Source organism: Balaenoptera physalus (assembly GCF_965194825.1).
Source record: "Balaenoptera physalus genome assembly, chromosome: 7".
In the NCBI taxonomy this organism is placed as follows: Eukaryota; Metazoa; Chordata; class Mammalia; order Artiodactyla; family Balaenopteridae; genus Balaenoptera; species Balaenoptera physalus.
Window position 1 is genome coordinate 17,447,757 of NC_138886.1, and position 19,160 is coordinate 17,466,916.

At 43.6% G+C, this 19,160-nt stretch overlaps 1 protein-coding gene across 3 annotated transcripts in view; it reads left to right on the forward strand.

The window, feature by feature from the left end:
- The window catches only part of ASTN2 (astrotactin 2), an 897,588-nt gene that overhangs the window by 421,554 nt on the left and 456,874 nt on the right, over positions 1 to 19,160 (forward strand). For 2 of the 3 annotated variants that reach the window (XM_082470412.1, XM_082470413.1), the window contains 3 exons: positions 6,337 to 6,421; positions 6,937 to 7,011; positions 7,760 to 7,897. In XM_082470412.1, coding sequence (XP_082326538.1) covers positions 6,337 to 6,421; positions 6,937 to 7,011; positions 7,760 to 7,897 — 298 coding nt within the window. The remainder of the gene's footprint in view (positions 1 to 6,336; positions 6,422 to 6,936; positions 7,012 to 7,759; positions 7,898 to 19,160) is intronic. The other variant, XM_082470411.1, reaches the window with a different exon arrangement.

The following is a 19,160-nucleotide window of genomic DNA, read 5'->3' on the forward strand; positions in this document are numbered from 1 at the left end:
TGCCCTTGTGGTTATGTTTATTTCTGTGATGTTTGTGAGTGTATGAAAGCAGGAGCTTTGAAGACCTGACTCTACAGCCTTGGGCAAGTGACTAGTTGAGTCTGAGCTTCAGTTTCCTTATTTTACAGTGAGGACAGAGTGCCTTCCTCCTGGTACTGGTCATGGGTATGGCCTGAGAGATGAGATGCAATAACATATGTCAAGCGTCTTCCACCACTCCTAGCACAAAGCACACCCCCCGTCATGTTATGCCCAACCCATGCCTCCCCCACCGCATGCCTGGCCCTGAGCTGGGCTGCAGCAACACAGAAGTGCAGAGGTGCAAGGGGGCCCCGTCGGAGTCAGAATAGGGAAGGATGCCATGCACACTCACTGTTCTGAGGCCCGGGGTGATGCCTTTTCAAGCTGCAGCGACAAGAAGAGTGAATAGGAAAGTGAACAGCAGCCAGTGTCCCTGACCTGCGATGATAAGTGACGACTGAGTCGGAAGCAAGTGAAAATGGAATCGTAAGGGGATAACAGGGTGGGAGGAGGGGAGCCAGACCGCCAGGTGGGATTGGGAAGAAGTCTTTGCACTTATCTCGTACTCTCACAGGCAGGCGACGAGGTCTTCTGAGCTGTGGAAGACAGAGGAGGCAAGACCCTCTGGCTGACGCCCTTATTCATACCTGTGTGTCCTTCACTAGAAGAGACCATAGACCAAGGCAACAGGTGTTTCTGAGAACAGGGGACCAGCCTGGGAGATTATTTCATTCAAGCTGCCCCAAACGAACAGATAAAGAAGCCGAGGTTCCTTTCGCTTTGCTTTGCACAGGGCAAACCTTGAAATTGAGACCATCGTTCATCTAGAAAGCACCTTTTCTTTCCAGTAAAACAAGATGCTAAAGTGGCCCCTCCTGTCCAGGAAAAAAAAAAAAACAACCAAAAAACTGACATAGCTAATGACGTTTTCAGCAAGGAGGAATACGCCATAGACTGTGCTGAGGACTTTTCAAATGCATCACCGATCTTCCAGCAAATAGGTGATATCAGCCTCGTTACCGATTAAGAAACAAACTCGGAGAGGTGAAGCAACTTGATGAAGTTCATGCAAGTTCTCAGTGGCAGATCCAGGACAAAACAAGAGGATTCTAGGGCGCACACTCTGAACTATGTCACCAGTCCGCTGGCTTCATATGATTGGCACGAAGGCACCGTCTGCTTTGAAGTTGTTTAGGGGAGCCCCACGCAAGAGAAACTCAGATTGTTCATAATGGAGGGATTCTGTTGTTCTCACCCAAGAGTTTATGGAGTGAGAGCACATGTAGCATAAAATGAGAACTCGATAAATGGGGCTTGAGAGACGTAAAGGGTGAATATTTTAAAACCAATGCAACTCATCCATAACTGATAATATAGAGTTCTAGTAACTAGCACAGTGAAAATCCACTTAGTTGAATTCCCTTATGGGAGCCACTTTCACGAAGAGATTAAACTCTTTGTTAAGGTCTACATTATCAATCACTTATAAATATATGTTTTTAAGGTGTTAAGGGTATTTAAAAATCATATTTAAAAAATAATTTCTGGTTTTAAATGTGATACATTATAGGAAACTCAGAAATGTCAGAGGCGTACAAAGAAAAAAAAAATGCAAGAAAATGTTGCTGGGTGTATTAAAGTACTGAGACCACTAGTGTAGTGGAAAGGACGCTGAGGTAATGACCAAGAGTCCTGGGTGCTAATCCGGACTGGCCAAGAGGCTATTACAGTTATTTGGGTAAATGTCTTCACTTTTTTTTTTTTTTTTAAATTATTTATTTATTTATTATTTTTTATTTTTGGCTGTGTTGGGTCTTCGTTTCTGTGCAAGGGCTTTCTCTAGTTGTGGCAAGTGGGGGCCACTCTTCATCGCGGTGTGCGGGCCTCTCACTATCGCGGCCTCTCTTGTTGCGGAGCACAGGCTCCAGACGCGCAGGCTCAGTAGTTGTGGCTCAAGGGCCCAGTTGCTCCACGGCATGTGGGATCTTCCCAGACCAGGGCTTGAACCCGTGTCCCCTGCATTGGCAGGCAGGTTCTCAACCACTGCGCCACCAGGGAAGCCCTGTCTTCACTTTCTGAGCCAGAGTTTCCCCATCTGAAAAATGAAGCTGGGAAGATTTGAACTAGATGATCTTTATGAGCCTTTTTCTACTCTGATGTGAAATAGAAATTCTGTTTTAGCCATTTCATCAGCATTCATGTCTACACTTTCCATTTCCTTGGCAAATACCTGTCATGGATGTAAGAAAGTTTCTTCCAGTCTTCAGCAGAATCATCATTATGCTAAAGGAACTCAGCCTGAATTCACGATGATTACCGTATATTTATGTATTCACTAATTCACGTATTCACTCACCCATTCATTCATTCATTCATTCATTCAAGAAATGAGTCACCTACCCTTCATCAGGCATGATACTGACTACTAGGATATGGAGATGATTAAGAAAAGGTTTCTGCAATCAAGAGACTCCCAGTTTAGTGGGGAAAATAGGCAAAAAGTCCCTATCCTATCGGCATAGGCATTACTATTGTGAAGGATACCCCCTCATTTATTTATGTACCGGGTAGGGCAGCAGGTGCTGGATGCAGTGGTGAGCAAGATGGGGCCCATCCGTTTTTCCAGGGAGCATCTGCTGTGGTGAGAGAGTCAGGGAGCGCGGGCATTCACAGTCAGCACAGGGAAAGCGTGTAAACATATGTCCCTGGAGAGCTGATCTTCAGCAGCCTGGCTGCCCTGGGTATACCAAGGCAGGACTGAGGATGGGACTCCCCCAGGGAAGGGGTTAATCCTCAGCTCCCGCTGTCAGAGGCTTGCATCTTGCAAGAAGTAAATGCTTGGTTGTGAATAGTAGAGAGGTCGCTGAGCCAGCAAAATGGAAAATGGGGGCCAATAAAGCCAACAGTCATGGCATTGAGGGAAAATCCTGCTGGAGACACCCAACCCAACTGCTAAGAGTGATCAGAGTTAAGGTTAAAACAAAGGGTATTCAGAAAACTAGATGTGAGCGATTCAGAAAGGCAATGGAAATGACTGGCTCTCACTGGGGCCCAGAACTGATGAACATCTATTCCAAGCTTCCATTTTGCAGATGGGGAAACTAAGTCCCAGCAAGGAGGAGGTTACCTATCCAGTGTCCGTAGAGTTAATGTGTCAGCATATGTCAGAACCCAGTTGCCATCTTGGAATGAAAGGGAAAGAGGAGGGAATGAATTTGTTGAGCATCTACTCACTTTCTACATGAGCCATGAGCTTTACCCTTCAGTACTTCAATTTATTCTTATATCAGCTCTGAGAGATTGGCAGAACTGTCATTCTCATTCTATAGACGAGACAACTGAGACCTCTTCAAAACATGAAGCAACTTCCTCTCCAAGACCACACATCTTAAGGGAGAGAGAAAGTAAGGATTGGAACCCAGTTCTGTGTGTCTCCAGCACTCATGTGCTTTTCCCTCTGCCTCACTTCCTGTTCTCCATGCAGCCTCCAGGGTGGATGCTTCTCATTTGCAAAATACATATTTGTTGTACGGTGAGCGGCAGTAATTAATGATCCGTTCCAAGTCAGGGAAACTTGCCTAGTAAGCACACATGAAAAGAGAAAAGTACAGCAGTGCCCTTTTTCTGTGTAGATTTCTCATTTTCACTAATATTCCCAAAAGGAGGGAAAGGGGAAAAAAATGACCTGTGCCCTGTCCTGAGTCACTGAGAGGAGAGACAGGAACCTCAGCCCTTTCCCTGGAGGAGACAGAGCCTCCATTCCCACCATGCTCCTGGCTCACCCCAGCCCGACTTCCCGTCCCTTTGCCGGAGGTAACCGCTTTACCTCTCCCATTATGAATCATGAAGGCTGTGGCTTGTGGCAGATCATAAATCAGTCCTGGGAGTCTCGAGGACAAATCCCAGGACTTTTAATCTTTAATATTAGACGTGTTTAAAGTGGTGAATATTTCATGAAGGGACTGCTGCATTTTAACACATCATTAGTGACTGCTACCCCTCCCACTTTGGTCGATTATTCTCATCCAAGTCTCAAGGATCTCAGCTCTTTCCGTCCATTTTCCTTACCTCTGGCAACAATCAGCCCATCAGGTTGCACGTACTTACAGCCCAGGCGTTCGGTGGAAGACCCTGGGATGTTATCGGAGAGGAGAATTATAGACAGCATCTCTGCCTGCAAGCAGCCCCCTCCTACATACCAGGTATCCAGAGAAGGGGAAAGGTAGATCTCTCTCTTTCTCTTCTCTTTCTCCTTTTAACAGTCTTATTCTGAATATTGTGAATACTCTCTCTGACCCATTTTTTTCTCCATATTCTGTCTTACTACTCTTTTAGTTCAACCAACATTTACTAAGCCCAGGCTGTTTGCCAGATACTTGCCGGTGCTGGACCTACAAAGATTAAGCAGCGTTGGAATGCATAAAACAAATTAAACTGTTGACACTCGGAATACTTCGTGTAAGGTCAAATGTATAACATTTATAGTGAATCAGTGAAAACAATAAGGCTCTTCCATAAATACAAACACTTAGAAATCAGGAGTTGTGGGCGATAGTTGTAGAACTGTGTTACCCTAGCGTCTTATTCACTGCTATGTTTTGTTTTGGTGGCACAAGGTTGAGAAAATCCTGATTCACAAGACTTGAAGTTGTAAAAAGCATGAGCTTGTTAGCACCTGGACTTACAGTCTCAGGGTCCTCGTCAGTGAAACAAAGATGACAGGAGAATTTTTTTTTTTAATGAGGCCTGCGTAAGATCTGTTTACCTGGCAACCAGACTTAAAGTGACAGTGCCCTTCAGTGTCCTCAACTCTAGCATGTAATATCTGAGCGTTTAGCCATCATTTTTTTTTTTATTATTAAAGAGATTGTAAAATAAAACTTTTTAAGGAACATTAAAATCTAAAAGGTGCAAAGTCCCTAAATCTCCCCCATTGAGCTAGACGTTTCCATGAAACATAATTTGAAAACGCTTGGGTCAAGCCAACCAGAATCACTGTAGGACTGAAGAATTGCAGGTTCATCTGGGTATGTGCATGAATGTGATTACCAGAAGATGAGGAAGATGGCAACGTGACAGCAGTAGTCTGGAAATTGATCAAAGCCATAGATAGTTAATTATTCATTCAACTCACAGCGTTGAGCACCTACACTGTTCTATGCAGTGAGTTCAGCCAGGGCACTTCCTACCAGTGTTTCCCAAAGTGTGTTCCACAGGACACTAATCCTATGATTTGTTTCACCAGCAAGCCTTCCAAGGTGAAATAAGTTTAGGGAAAACTGTATACGTTATCACCCTCATGAAGAATCATACGCTACTGGCACTAAGGAATGGTACAGTCTTTCACAAGCTTTTTTTTAATGGAATCTATTTTTGGTTTTTTAATGGAATCTATTTTTGGTAAAGCATCTGGGAACATTCCACAAATACATCTTAGGAAAATCTAACAACTAATTGAATCAAAAAATATCCCCCAATCTTAAGGAGTGTACAGTGAAGCAAGACTAATAGTAGCAAGGAGGTAGGACCCTTCCAGAATTTTGAACACTGAAGATACACCAGGAAACAAGACATGTGCCCCCAGAAGGAGCTTGGCTAATGGGAAAATATACTTAAGGCAGTGTGGGACGCTAGTGGGGATGTGTGCAACCAAGTGTAAGGCATGGCCAGAAAACAATGAAACATGGATACGTGGATGGATGGATGGATAGATGGAAGGGAAGGGACAAGAGGGGAAATGAGAGGAGGAGGGAAGAGCAGAGTAAAACCATTAAGACAAACAAACAACAACAAAACAAAATAAAATCTGGAGATGGTAGATGAAAATAATTTTTCCAAAAGGGGAAATCAGAGGTATTTGGAGGAGGTGGCATTTGTTTTGGGACTTACAAATGAACATGAATAGTTCATTCAGGTGGAGAGAATTCAATTTCCTGATTACACTTGTCGTGCAAGTGTACTTTATCATAATTTAAATATTTGAAAATAGGACTTCCATGTGTAGCCAACAGGTCACTTTCTGTTTCCCTCGTTAAGCCATGAGCTCCTTCAGCATCTGGGTTGTACCTTTGACCTCTGCATCCCCAGGGCTGAGCAGAGAGCCTGGCAGGGAGTGTGGTCAGGGCTTGCTGAGTGAATAAGTGAGTGAATGAACAAATGAATAAACTCTTTATTAACCACAGTGGCAGGTAGACCAGAACACCCTCTTTCTGTGACCTTTTCTACAACTAGGCACCTTGCTTTATTTTCTAAGAAAACAAGGAAACCAGAAAGAAGGGCAGGCAGTATTTCACAAGATCCTTTTCTCTTTTACAGGAGAGTGCAGCTGTCATGAAGGCTACACCCCTGACCCGGTTCACAGACACCTGTGTGTGCGCAGTGACTGGGGACAGAGTGAAGGGTGAGTGGCCAAGGACATCAGGGCAGAGACAGTGGAGGGCCCACCTTCCCTGTGGCATTACCAGATGCCCCAAACTGCTCCACAAAGAGGACTCTTCCTCTGCAACAGTTGTGTCCCTGCAAAGCCTGATGGAAAGTGAATCCTATTTCCCACTGAATCACATTTTAGTATTACAGGTACATGATTGATGAATCTTCTAGAGAACAAAGGCTGAAGTTTAGCTCACCCTCTCAAACCATAGGTAATCAAAGACCACTCTCTTGAGTGGACTAATGAAGAAGAATTGGGTTTTTTATACATAATCTCCAAAATGGACAAAGTGGACTTTGAAGTGCTGAGCCCTTGGGTGAAATGGAGCCTTTTATAATATAAATAGTCTTACCCAATAATTACCTCTGCAAAATTTGATTGTTTGTAAAGCTACTCCGAGCAGTGTCCACATGTGTATCCCACCTGCTTCTGACTAATAGCATCTTCTATCCCTTTTTCTTTCCCTGTCTCAATTCTTCCCACAGACCCTGGCCTTACACGACACTCGAGAGGGGCTATGATCTGGTGACAGGGGAGCAAGCCCCTGAAAAGATTCTCAGGTGAGTTGACAGTCTGTTGGGGCATGACACTGGGGTATGGAGAAGGGTCTAATGAGGAGGTGTAGTTACGCACCTCCTTAGTTTATCGAGCCTGTGCACTTCCGGCATGCAATGGACCAGGTTGCTATGGGAATCTAATTCCCATTTGTCTGGTATAGACATAAATTGAGATACTTGAACTGGAGGAGACATTACTGATTATCTAGTCCAGTGGTTTAAAAATATTCTATAGCCATAGAACCTCTTCCTGCCACTACCATGAAATCTTGTGTGAAACTTCAATACCTAAGCTGATGAAGACATACAGCAAATTAAGTGGCAGAACTGGGAGTCAGATTTTGGTTGAAATTGATTCAGGGTCCGTGCTCTTAACCTTTGTGCAGATTGCCCCTGCTGACTTAGCAGTCACTTATGGTCCTCCTGCTGGCTATCAGGACTGCTTGGGAAAGCAGAGCTGAAATAGTTCCTCTCCTCACAAAGCCCACTGGTAAATGGGAATCAGAATTTAAACTCAGGAAAATAAAACTAGCAATATAGAACAGTGCATGGGCTAAATGATTAACAGAGTGAAGAAATGACCATCCAAGTCTGGGCAAAGTTGGCCAACATTATGCCTTGGAGAATGCAGGGGACTCAGTTGGGTGGGGGAGTGAGAGAAGGTTCTAGAAGGGAAGGGTGGAGGGGCCCCTTTTTTCTGTTTTGTCTCTGCTTCCCAGGGAGTCCCCCAATGGAAACTCTTACATTGCAGGTCTACTTTCAGCTTGGGCCAAGGACTCTGGCTTCCTGTCAGCAAAAGCTTCGTGGTCCCACCTGTGGAGCTGTCCATCAACCCCCTGGCCAGCTGCAAGACCGATGTGCTCGTCACAGAAGACCCTGCAGATGTCAGGTAGGGATGTCATCTCCAGCACCTGTACCACGGGCTTCTTAGAGCCCTGGAAGCCCCTCTGTTTCGGGATCTCAGGAACTCCTGTGGAAAAGTACTCTTCATGTTGTTGAAGTAGGCAGTTGCCTAGTCGATATATAAAAAACACTGTCCAATATGCCATGCTCCACACTCCTGAAAGTGACCTCCATGGTGGGCCTCAGTGCCTTTATATTTCAACATAATTACTTTCCTTTGGGGTTTATATAAAACATGAGAGAGGCGACCACATTCTCTGGCTCATCCTGGGATCTTTAATGATCTTCTCTTATAAAAGACGATTACTTAATAGTATATTGGAGAGTCATGAAGGTAAAAGATTGGAGAATGAGGTGCTTTCTCTCATGACTCAGATACCGGAAACAGATTTTGGGCTAATCCATAGGTTTGAAATGTCAAGGTCAAATGAATTTGTTTTTTTACTCATGAAAGGATGGAGATTACATCTTTCCTTACACATTTTACACCTTGTAGTTAACTTCCTTGTAGACTGACTCTACTGTGTTCTAATTAGTTGCTTACATATCATTCTGTCCTATTATGTGGCGAATCTCTCAAGGTCAAAGAAAATAACTTATTTAGCTTTTTAATCCCCAGTTCCCAGTACATATCGGACAGCTACTAAATGTTTATTGATTTAATTATACCAGTGGTCTTAGATCTGATCCTAGCACTATTCTGGAGCTTTCTAATGGAGGTTCTTTTTTTTTCCCCCTCCCAATTTGATTAAGGGAAGAATTCTAGAATTTAAATGTTACGTAAAATGGACTCTGATTTTACTTTTGGAACTGGCTTGTACACAGCTTATGAGCTCCTGAACTGGAAAATGGAAGCATGGCCCTCATACTTCCAGTGACTGTTATTCTAATGTCTAGTTGTCTTTGGGTCATTTTGAATTTAAGATGCTATCATATATCCACAGCATCTTGATAGGAAGCTCCTAGAACCCACGTCTCTTGCTTTACAATTTATTTATTCTCACCTTCTCAACATTTCATGGAGGGATGAACACAGCATGATTTTTTATTGGTATTTCTCCAAAGAGGTAATTTTAAAAAGGATAGAAAATTAAAGGGATAGCGCTTAGAAAATGAAGTGGTAATTACTAAGAACTAAGATGGTTTCATGCGCACACAAATTGATTCATGGCAAATTACCATTATTTCCATTTTTGATAGAATTGAGGTCAGTGAGACTTTAGTAAAGCATGTGCTAAGGTTTCTCTGCATTACATAGTTTAAAGATGGAGAAAAGACCATCTGGTTGAAGGATTATTCTCAAAGAGACCCTACGACCGTGTCTCAAATCGACTGAAAAAAGGTCTCTACTAGCTTTCTTCAGAGTTCTGTACTGTTGACATTGAATGTGTGATTTCAGTGAAGCTATAAATGTCAGACTGGCTGATAGTAACACTCCCTCTGGAGTCAAATAGGTCTGGGTTACAGTACTATCTCTACCATGGATGAGCTATATCATTCTGGCCACATGCAACTTACTAACTTTCCATTTCTTTGCAAAATGAGGATAATAACAGTGCCTACCTCACAGAATATGATGATGATAATAATCATAATTAATAATAATAACTCATCTCCATTGATCATTCCCAAACCCTTTACTAACATGATCTCATTACATTCTTACATCAACCCCAAATGTGATGCTAACATTATTTTTATTTTACAAATTAAAAAAAATAAAATCCGAGGCATAAAGGTGATCCCTTCACTAGTAAGTAGTGAAGCCAAGCTTCACGCTATGATCTCTCGACCTCCTGAACCCATGTTCTTAACTATTTCATTGAAACACCTCCCAAGAATTGTTGTACTAATTAAATAGTATGTGTAAATGCTGGTACATAATATACTCCCAAAGGTACAGGATTACCAATTTTAGATAAATTCAATTCCCACTACAATAGAGTTCAAGTAGAAACTGGTGATGGTGGGGAAGGCAGAGTCAGGAAGTTTGAGTACTATGTCATACTGCTGAGAATGACCATGGTCTGTAGGATAATTCAGTTGCCTTTTCTGCTGCAATCTGAATTATTACATTAAACAGCAAACCAGACATGGAGAAGAACAGAATATCAACCTACAGGGACTCTGAAACATCTTTGGAAATATTAAAACAAAATTGAGGAAAGTATAGTACTAGAATTTATTTCAGTGACAATATTGTTTGTAGTTGGAAGAAATACTGTAATAAATTGAAAGGGGTGAGACCTTTCAAGGGCATGATCCAGTAACAATTAGATGCTCTAAACTGCTAAAAATGCTGCGCCTGGTTACATGGAGGGTGTGCCTTCACCGAGTTGGGACCAGAGCAGAGTTGCTCAGGATGGGAGAGGGGATGATATTCTGCAATTATGGGTCCTTCTTCTCAACCCTTTGAAGAATATTTGAAATGTATTTCAAATATTTGAAGAATGTTGGTTTGATTAGGTCACTAAATTATTATCCTGCTTGGGGTGCCCACATGTCTTTGTCTGGGCTTGGAGCAATTGCAGACAGCCTTTTAAGTCTTATCTTCATCTTACCTCTCACATACCCATTGGTTTCACTGCAAGGGTAGATAAAAGATTGCAATCATTGCGATTCAAAAGAATCCATGCTATGTAGGTTGCGTTTTCCAAGCTGCACTAATAAACCTTGTTTGACATGACACCACTCAGGCAAGCATATCCTGGGCATTCAAAGAATTAATAAGTTTCAGTCAGATGCTATGTTAGAAATTAATAAATAATAGATCATAATTATAGATAGCCAATAATATGCCACAGAATCACAACTGAGAGATTAAAGGAAAAAGCAACGTCAGAAAGGAAGAGATAAGCATTCCAATAGGATTGGGAAGGAAAATGAAAAGGTGCTTTCCCGGTTGTTGTTTTTTTTGGTTTTGTTTTTAAGTCTGTGACAGATTACTCTGAAAGTATGGAATCTCAAACTAGGGGAGGCAGAGCAAGTTAGAGTCAAAAGTAAAGGCTCAACCCACCTGGGTGTCTAAATCCAAAACAATTGATGATAATAAATGTTGGTGAGAATATGGAACAACTGAACTACCGTACCTTTATAGCAGGAACGTAAGTTAGTGTGACCACTGTGTAAATCTACTGGGCAGTATCTACTAAAGCTGAACATCTACATATCCTACAAATAGGATACCACAAATAATATGTTCAAGAATACTGATGGTGGCATTCGTTTGTACTGCCATAAAGCTGGGGGAAGAAAACACAGATGCCCATCAATAACAAGATGGTAGATAAATAAAATAAGTAGATAAATAAAACAAAACAACGGAATGTTATTAATGCTCAGGATTAATGAACACAACCACCACACACGTCACCAATGATGAATTTCACAAATATAAGATTGAATTATTGAAGCCAGACACAAATTAATATGTATGTTTAAATAAAGATCAAAAAAACAGTAAAAACTAATCTGGGATGTTAGAAAAAAGAAGAGGGATTACCTTTGGGTGATGGAGGGGCCAGTGATTCAAGGGAAACATGCCAGCATGCTGGTAATATTTGATTTCTTGATCTGGGTGGTGATTATATGGGTGTGTTCATTCTGTAAAAATTCATCAAGCTGTACAGATAGGATTTGCACACTTTTCTCTATGCATGCCATATGTTGATTAAACATAAAGTTTATTAAGTAAGGGTGTTCATGTTTTTTTAAAAAGCATAGGCTATAGAGCCCAACTGAACTGCATCAGTTCAAATCCCAACTCCACCACTTGCTTCCTGCACGAGCATTCCTGAAACTCTGTTGGCCCTTGTGGATAACGTGGATAGAAGACTATCTATGCCCTATAGGGGAGTGCTGAGAATTAAAAGATATAATACATGTAAAGTACTGAGTTTGGCACATGGTGAACTTTCTAGAAGCATCAGTTATTATGTTTGTTGTTATTTTTCTCTCTTTTTTTTGCTGAAAGGACACATCCAATCTAAGACATACCTTAGAATTGATAGGGTCTTAGTATTGAGAGTTCGCATTAATCCCTTTGTCATGGGATTTGAGGAAGACTTAAGTGAATATATAACATGTAGTACGGTGTGGTAGTTCTAGCGGCTTTATGCATATGGAAATATTTGCAGAATGAGTGAAGAGGCACATGTGTGGTACACATAGAGTGCCTTGAGGATGGAAAAGGAAGAATGAATTCCTGACCAAAGGAATTAGGAAAGTATTTGCAGGAGAGAGAACATTGGCAGTTAACCTTGACTTGTGCATAGGATTTGTCTGTGTGGAATTTAAGGTGGGAGAGAAGGCTTTCAAGTATGAAGGGTTGAAGGGCCAAGGAAAAGAACTCTCCCCTGGACAGCTTCCATTCTTCAGCCCGTTCCAGCAGGAAGCTGCTGGAAATGAGATTTTTAGCATTCGAGACACTAATGATGTCAGCTACAAAGGTGGAGGAGAGAACTCTAGTTAAATTGCGTGCGGATTCCTTTCAATTCTGAAAACCTTAGCTGGGCCCCTCCTGTGTGCCAGGCACTGTGCCAGGTACCATAGGAATACTGTGATGAATAAGACCCACCTTGGCTTTCAGGGATCTCGTGGTGTAGTAAGGAGCACGGAACAAGAGACTGACTTGAGAGATGAAATAAAAGATACTCGTGGAGAGAGAACATGGCAAACAACCCTTATTGCTACACACGGGGCCTTCTTCACAATTTCACCAAGAGCTGATTCTTCTTATAAGAGAGATGCAAGAATTGCTATTATGGTTGGAATAATAATCATCTGTAAAGCCCAGCTTTTGGAGCCCCTGAGTGATTTTTCTGTGATCTCAAATCAATGAAAATGAAATGGTGAAACACTGTTAATTCCCACACAATGTTGAAAGAATAATGGGACATCAGGATACAAGCCAGCATTGCTCACTTGGTGACAATTTTCACACTGAATTAGTTCTGGATAGAATTAAGATGAGTTCCTTGTTCTTTTGGCCTTTCGATTCCAAGCACTAAGAATTTATTGAACACCTACCATGTGCCAGGCTAGGTATCAGAGACAGAGAAATGTTAAGACAAAGATCTTGGGGCATTGAGACAAAATTGCAAACAAAACAGTGTTGCACTTTGTGACCCTTGCAAAGGTTAGAGGAAAAGTTCAGGGCAGGGAAGGGACCCAAGGGAGGAAGGAGGTGGTTAAACTCACCTGGGAGGTAAAGGAAAGGCCTCACAGAGGAGAGGACCTCTGAGGGAAATCGCAAGGTATTAGCAGGAAGTCACTAGGTCACTGGTTCTCAAAGTGTGGTCCCTGGACCAGTAGCCTCAGCTTCACCGGAAAACTTGTTAGAAAGGCAGATTCTCAGACTCCATCTCTGGTAGACTGACATTGACCCCCAAGGGTATCAGTTTCCAGTCCCTAGAACCTGTAAATGTTACCTTATTTGGAAAAAGGGTCTTTGCAGATGGGATTAAGTTAAGAATCTTAAAGTAGGTTGATTATCCTGGATTATCTGGATGGGCCCTAAATACCATTACAAGTGCCCTTGTAAGAGAGAAGCAGGGGGAAATTGAACACACACAGAGGAGTCGGCAACGTGAAGAGGGAACTAGAGATTGGAGTGACACAACCGCAGCCAAGGAATGGCAACAGCCACCAGAACCCGGAAAAGGCAAAGAACAGATTCTCCCTCTTGAACCTCATGGGGGCGTGCAGCCTTTCTAACACCTTGATTTTGGCCTCACAGTACTGATGTTGGACTTCTGGTGGTTTTAAGCCATCCCAGTTTGTGGTGATTTATTCCAGCAGCTGCAGGAAACGCATATGTCACCCAAGACCTGAATCAGATGTTTTGGAGGTGGGCCCTGTAATCTTGTTTAACCAGTAATCCGGTTTAACAAGTCCTCAGATGATTCTAATGCCCACTAACGTATGCATCCTAAACACTAGGCAGCAAAAGAAAGAAAGGCTCACCTGGCTGCCACAGAAAACAAAGGATGGAAGGGCTTGCAAACTCCAGGGTGGCAAGGGCTTTGGGTCCAGCGGGATTTATATGCTCTACAGTGTTGTTGGGACTCAGTATTTCTGTCTCTCTTCATCCCTCATCTCTGTCTTCCTCTGGGTTAACGTGCTCTTCGGGCACACTGTCACCAACAGCTCCAAGCGTACAGCCTCAGTGGGGCATTGCCAGAGTAAAGAGATGTCCTGTTTCCCCAAGCTTTAAGCAAAAGTCCTGGCACTGAGTGACAGCAGTGAGAGCTCCTCCTTATGTGGCACTGTCCCAAGTGCTTTGCTGAAATGAACTCGTTTAATCTTTACCCATTATTAGCCTTATTACATGCATGAGGAAACTGAGGCACAGCGAGTCTTATAACTTGCCCATGGTCACACAACCTGTAAGTGACAGAACCAGGATTTGAATCCTGAGACTCTGACTCCTGACTCCATGCTCCTCATCTCTAAGCTATGATGCTTCTGTTTGGCCTATTTGGGGACATTTGCCAATATCCCAAATCAATGCCTGAAATTAGCCAGACCTAGGTCACTGACCCACTCTCAAACCAGCAAGGATAGGGGGATCTTTACCCTGTGGATTGAGATTGCAGGTAGGATAGGGGGAAAGCAGGGGGGAATCAGGACAGGCAGCAAACGGATGCCGAACAACAACAACAAAAACAGGCAAAACCCACGGATGTCCGCTCCATGGATGAGGCATGGGGTCTTGAAGTGGCATGCCTGATGTGGGAGCTTCCAGGGTCCAGGTCAGTGTGTCTTGTGGGTAGTGCCAAGGGGCACGTGGCAGAGAATACAGTGAGAAGAGGAGAGGAGACGGAACCTCATGCTATTTTCTCCCTCTCCCGCTCTTTCCTCAGTTCTGGGCCACCTGGCCTAGAGACAGCAAAGACTCTGAGGGCACCTGAGGAGAGTATATTCACCACGCCAGGGCCCCCAGCAGATGCTCCTGTGCAGATGCTACAGATATCAGAATCTGGCTTTTGCCCAGGCAGTACCCCAAGTCGGTTACAGTGTATTCTGGAAACATGGGCCATCCGTCTTAAGGTGAAACCCTCAACAAAAGCACTCTAGGTACTTCCCTGTGTGATGGACACCGTGTAGGCTCTGGAAATGTAAAGACCAGAAGGGGAAGAGGGTGTAGGAAAGCGAGCATAGGCTTGTAATCCTACAGATGTGGATACGAATCCTGGCACCACAATTGCTCCCTGAACTCCTTGGGCCAAGTCAGTTTACCTCTTCCAACCCCCATTTCTGAACCTGGAAGATAGAGATTGTTATGCTTCCTTCAGACGGTTGTTGTTAGGATTACGCAATGTACATAGAGTAACTAGTACAGCACCTGACACATAACGGGTACCCCATCGTGGGAAGTTTTTGAAGTTTTAGTCGGCATTTTAGTACAAATAAAGAAATCACTGTATGATGCAGTTGGGTTAAGGTGATAAAAGATGTAGTTCAAGGCCCAGAAGTGGACACAGAAGGGATCCCCTGCATTCCTCTTGATCTCCTTAGGCATCAACAGCAGAAGTAAGGGAGGGTAAGAGCAGCGGAACATCAGGGTGTGTGGGGTAGGCAGGGGTGAGGCTCGGCCAAGGCAGGTGATGTGTGACACTGCGACACCTGGATGGGAAGGCCCAGGGCAGCAGAGCCTCCGGTGGGGGGAGCCCCATAATGGAGGCCTTGTGTGATTTGATACTCAAGATGCTCCCTCCTATTGGAGGTGAGTAAAACTCAGACTTCTTGCCTTTGCCTTCCCTACAACCTTGACAGCTTTTGCAAATAAGTGACTCTGTGTGTGTGTGTGTGTGTGTGTGTGTGTGTGTGTGTGTGTGTGTGTGTGTTGCATGGTAGGCAACCGAGGAGCTTCCCTTCCCAGGAAGATGCTGAGACAGGAGTGGGCTTCTGCAGCCCTTATTAGACAGTTTCAGCCCCAAGAAGCGTCCCCCACTTTCCCCTGCTTCACCAATTACTCACACAGACGTTCTTTTCCCAAAGGACAAGAGGACTTCAACAGGCAACCCACTTACCTGCTTGAAACACAGAAGAAGGGAGATCTGGGCAAAGAGAATAGTGAAGGCTCTGGGGTCAAACTACCTGAGTTCAAATCCCATCTCCACCACTTACTAGCTGACCTTGGGCAAGGTATTTAAACTTTCTGAGCCTCAGTTTCCTGTCTGTAAATGGGGATGATAATTGCTATTGTATCTTTGGATGTTTTTGCAAATTGATGAGATAATACATTTAAACTCTTAGCCCCGTAGTCAGATATAATCATGACTCACATGTACTGACCGTTTACTTTGTATCAGGCCCTGTCTAAGCGCTTCACATACATTAGTTCTGATTCCTCCCAATGACTCAGTGATGGAGTTACTACTATTTACAGAGGAGGAAACTGAGGCACAAGAAGTTTAAATCATTTGCCCAACATGTGCCAGGCAATGAGTGGCAGAATCAGGGTTTGAATTCAACCCGTTAGGTGAGAGCTCAGTAAATGCTGGCTACCGTTGGTGCAAGGGGTTCTCTGCGAGATTAAGGGGTAGGCGCATTGGACTTTTTGTCTTCATCTTTGTTGACCATTTAGTCCATTGAGTGTGTGTGGAAGTCCATTCCGTGCTCGTGGAAGATTAAATGGGGGTCAGGGGAGACTTTGGGGGCAGTAGGGCACTCACAGCTGGGCTCATGGGATTTGGGCATTGGAATTTGCCCTGCACCACTGCACCCCTCCCTTCTTTTAGGAGAATGAAGCCCCTCCGAGAAGCATTAATATAAAGACCTCCACACTCCGCACCAAATGGGTCTGCTCTCTACTCACATCCCTTCACAGCCTTGCTGCCTGTCATTCAGCCAGTGAGCCCAGCGACATATATATTTCCCCTCATTTTAGTTTCGTGATCTTAATAAAAGTGAAGTCTATCAGGATGAGTTTCTGCCCAGGCTCAGTAAATCTCTTCAAACACCGTTCAGCACCAGATTTCTGTTAGTCTTTGCCACTGGGGAGGCTGCAGCAGGCGCTGACTGTCAACTGGAGCAGAGGCCCACGGCACAGCCTCTGCTAAATGAAACTCAAACGGAGACTTTGGAATATAAATATTGAAGTGACCCAAGTTGGATAAAGGGGAACCAGTTAGCTAAGCTTCTCTCTTACATGCAGGAGATGCTAAATTATTAAAAGTTTAATAAATGTAATAATAAATATTTGATGTTGAATTATGGAAGGCTTTGTAGATACAGTGAAACTGAGAAACGACTTGGTATATCTGCATTAGAAGTTAAAACACTTTTCAAATGGGACTTCTGATGTTGAAATGGAACTGCAGATCTTTCAGTGAAAAAAGAGAGAGAGAAGGGAGAAAGACACATAAAAGTACGAGTTTTTGGCAAGTACACTGGGCTGAGAGTTGGGATGCCTGAGTTTCAGGCCTGACTCCACGCTGAAGACAGCAATAGAAGCAGCATTTTGGGCATGCCTGACTGGGCAGAGGCTTTTATATAGCACCTCATATGTGTTCCTTGCAGTCATCTTCCAAGGCCAAGGCTATTTTTATCCCCCCCCCCATTTCACAGATGAAGGAGCTGATGTTCTAAGACCCTAAATAGCACAGCTGATAAGAGGATGAATTGGAATTTGAACACAAGGCTTCTGATCTCAAGACCTTTACTCCATCATCATGACACCATGTCTTCCTCCCACTTGTTGCATGGAAACCCTTTCTGCTCTTTATTAGTCAGGATATTTTTGGTTTCAGGGGAGAGAAACCCAGTTCAAATTAGCTTAATGGCAACTGCACCGGAAGGCTGCCACGGGAGGGTGAAAGATCAGCTTAGCCACAGAGATGAGGGGGGTTGAGGGAATTACACAACATTAGGATTCTGACTTTCCTCTCTGCGTCATCCCACAATGGCTTCATTCCTCCCCACTCACACCCCCATGGTGGGTATGTTTTAGGCATGAGTTTCCAAGACTATTGTACTCCTACCACCAAAGGATGAATGCTTTTCTTCGTTGAGTTGCATTTTGAAGAATCCTAGAGAAGGAATCTGTCTATTGGCCTGGCATGAGTTAGGAGCTGACCTCTCAATTAGTCACCTGTGATGAGGGGACAGGATCTCAGTGTACAGACACAGCCATAGAAGGAAGTGGGGCAACCATGAGCTGAACATCTACTCCAACCCATGTCTTCAAGATCCTCCCTGGGCTTCTGTGTATCCATCTGCCTGTGTATCCATCTGCCTGAGAGGTTGGACTAAATCAGAGATGGCAGATAGCAGACATCTCATGTGCCAACTCAGATAAATGGGCAGGGGCTGCCTAGGATGTTAAGTTGGGAGGATTTCTGAGGCTACAGACTGACTCAGATGGGAAGATTGTTATGATCAACTCATGATGCCTGCCTTCAATATGGGACGGGAGTGGTGACAGATGGGTCAGGTACTTGCCATCTCTGAACTTGGTGGTATTTAGAGGTCCTCCTGTTTTTGCATCTGATGACTTGATGATCATGTTCCTCTGTAAAATGAAGAGAGATTTTCTGGTTGCTGAGATGCAGGAGAAACACAGCCCTGTGGATGGAGATATTGAGGATGAATTAGAAATGGGGCTGTCTTACTCCATCTATCTGCTTCTATCCATCTGTCTGTTATCTCGGGAGGTATATTTGGATAATCTCATCTTGCTGCCAGTTAGTTTCCTGAAATAGATTTCTGGCTTGAGACAGAGTTGAGGCCTCCATCTAGGTGCTTCCTAGATGCTGTCTGGCACTATCGCTGTCACTTGTAATGTATTAAAAACAGAACGCTCTAAGTTAAGCTGTAAACAAACCACTCATAACATAGAGGCCTTGAACTGTATCTTAGAGTTTCAAAGGCAGGTTTAAACAATTATAAACTCACAAACTGCATGTGACCTTCGGAGTCATTTTTTTCCCTTCCCCCTGCCATCACTCGGATGGTTCTAAACTGCTACAGTCCACCTCTGCCTGTAGGTATATCCTAGCCTCTGGGTGTATGGTCACATTGCTTCCTTAGAAATCCCTGCTCTGGTCTCACCTAAGCAGGCCAGGCTTTAGAGTCTGCAAGCAGCAACTCTGGGCAGTGATCATCAAGATAAGCTAAGTTGAGCAATCATTTTTCCTTCTAAGACCACTCATTGAGGGTAGGTAGGACCACCTGTTTCCTTTAGTGTATCTTACTCTGCCTGACAAATACCAGTCCGCTCTGTACCCAACACACACACACACACA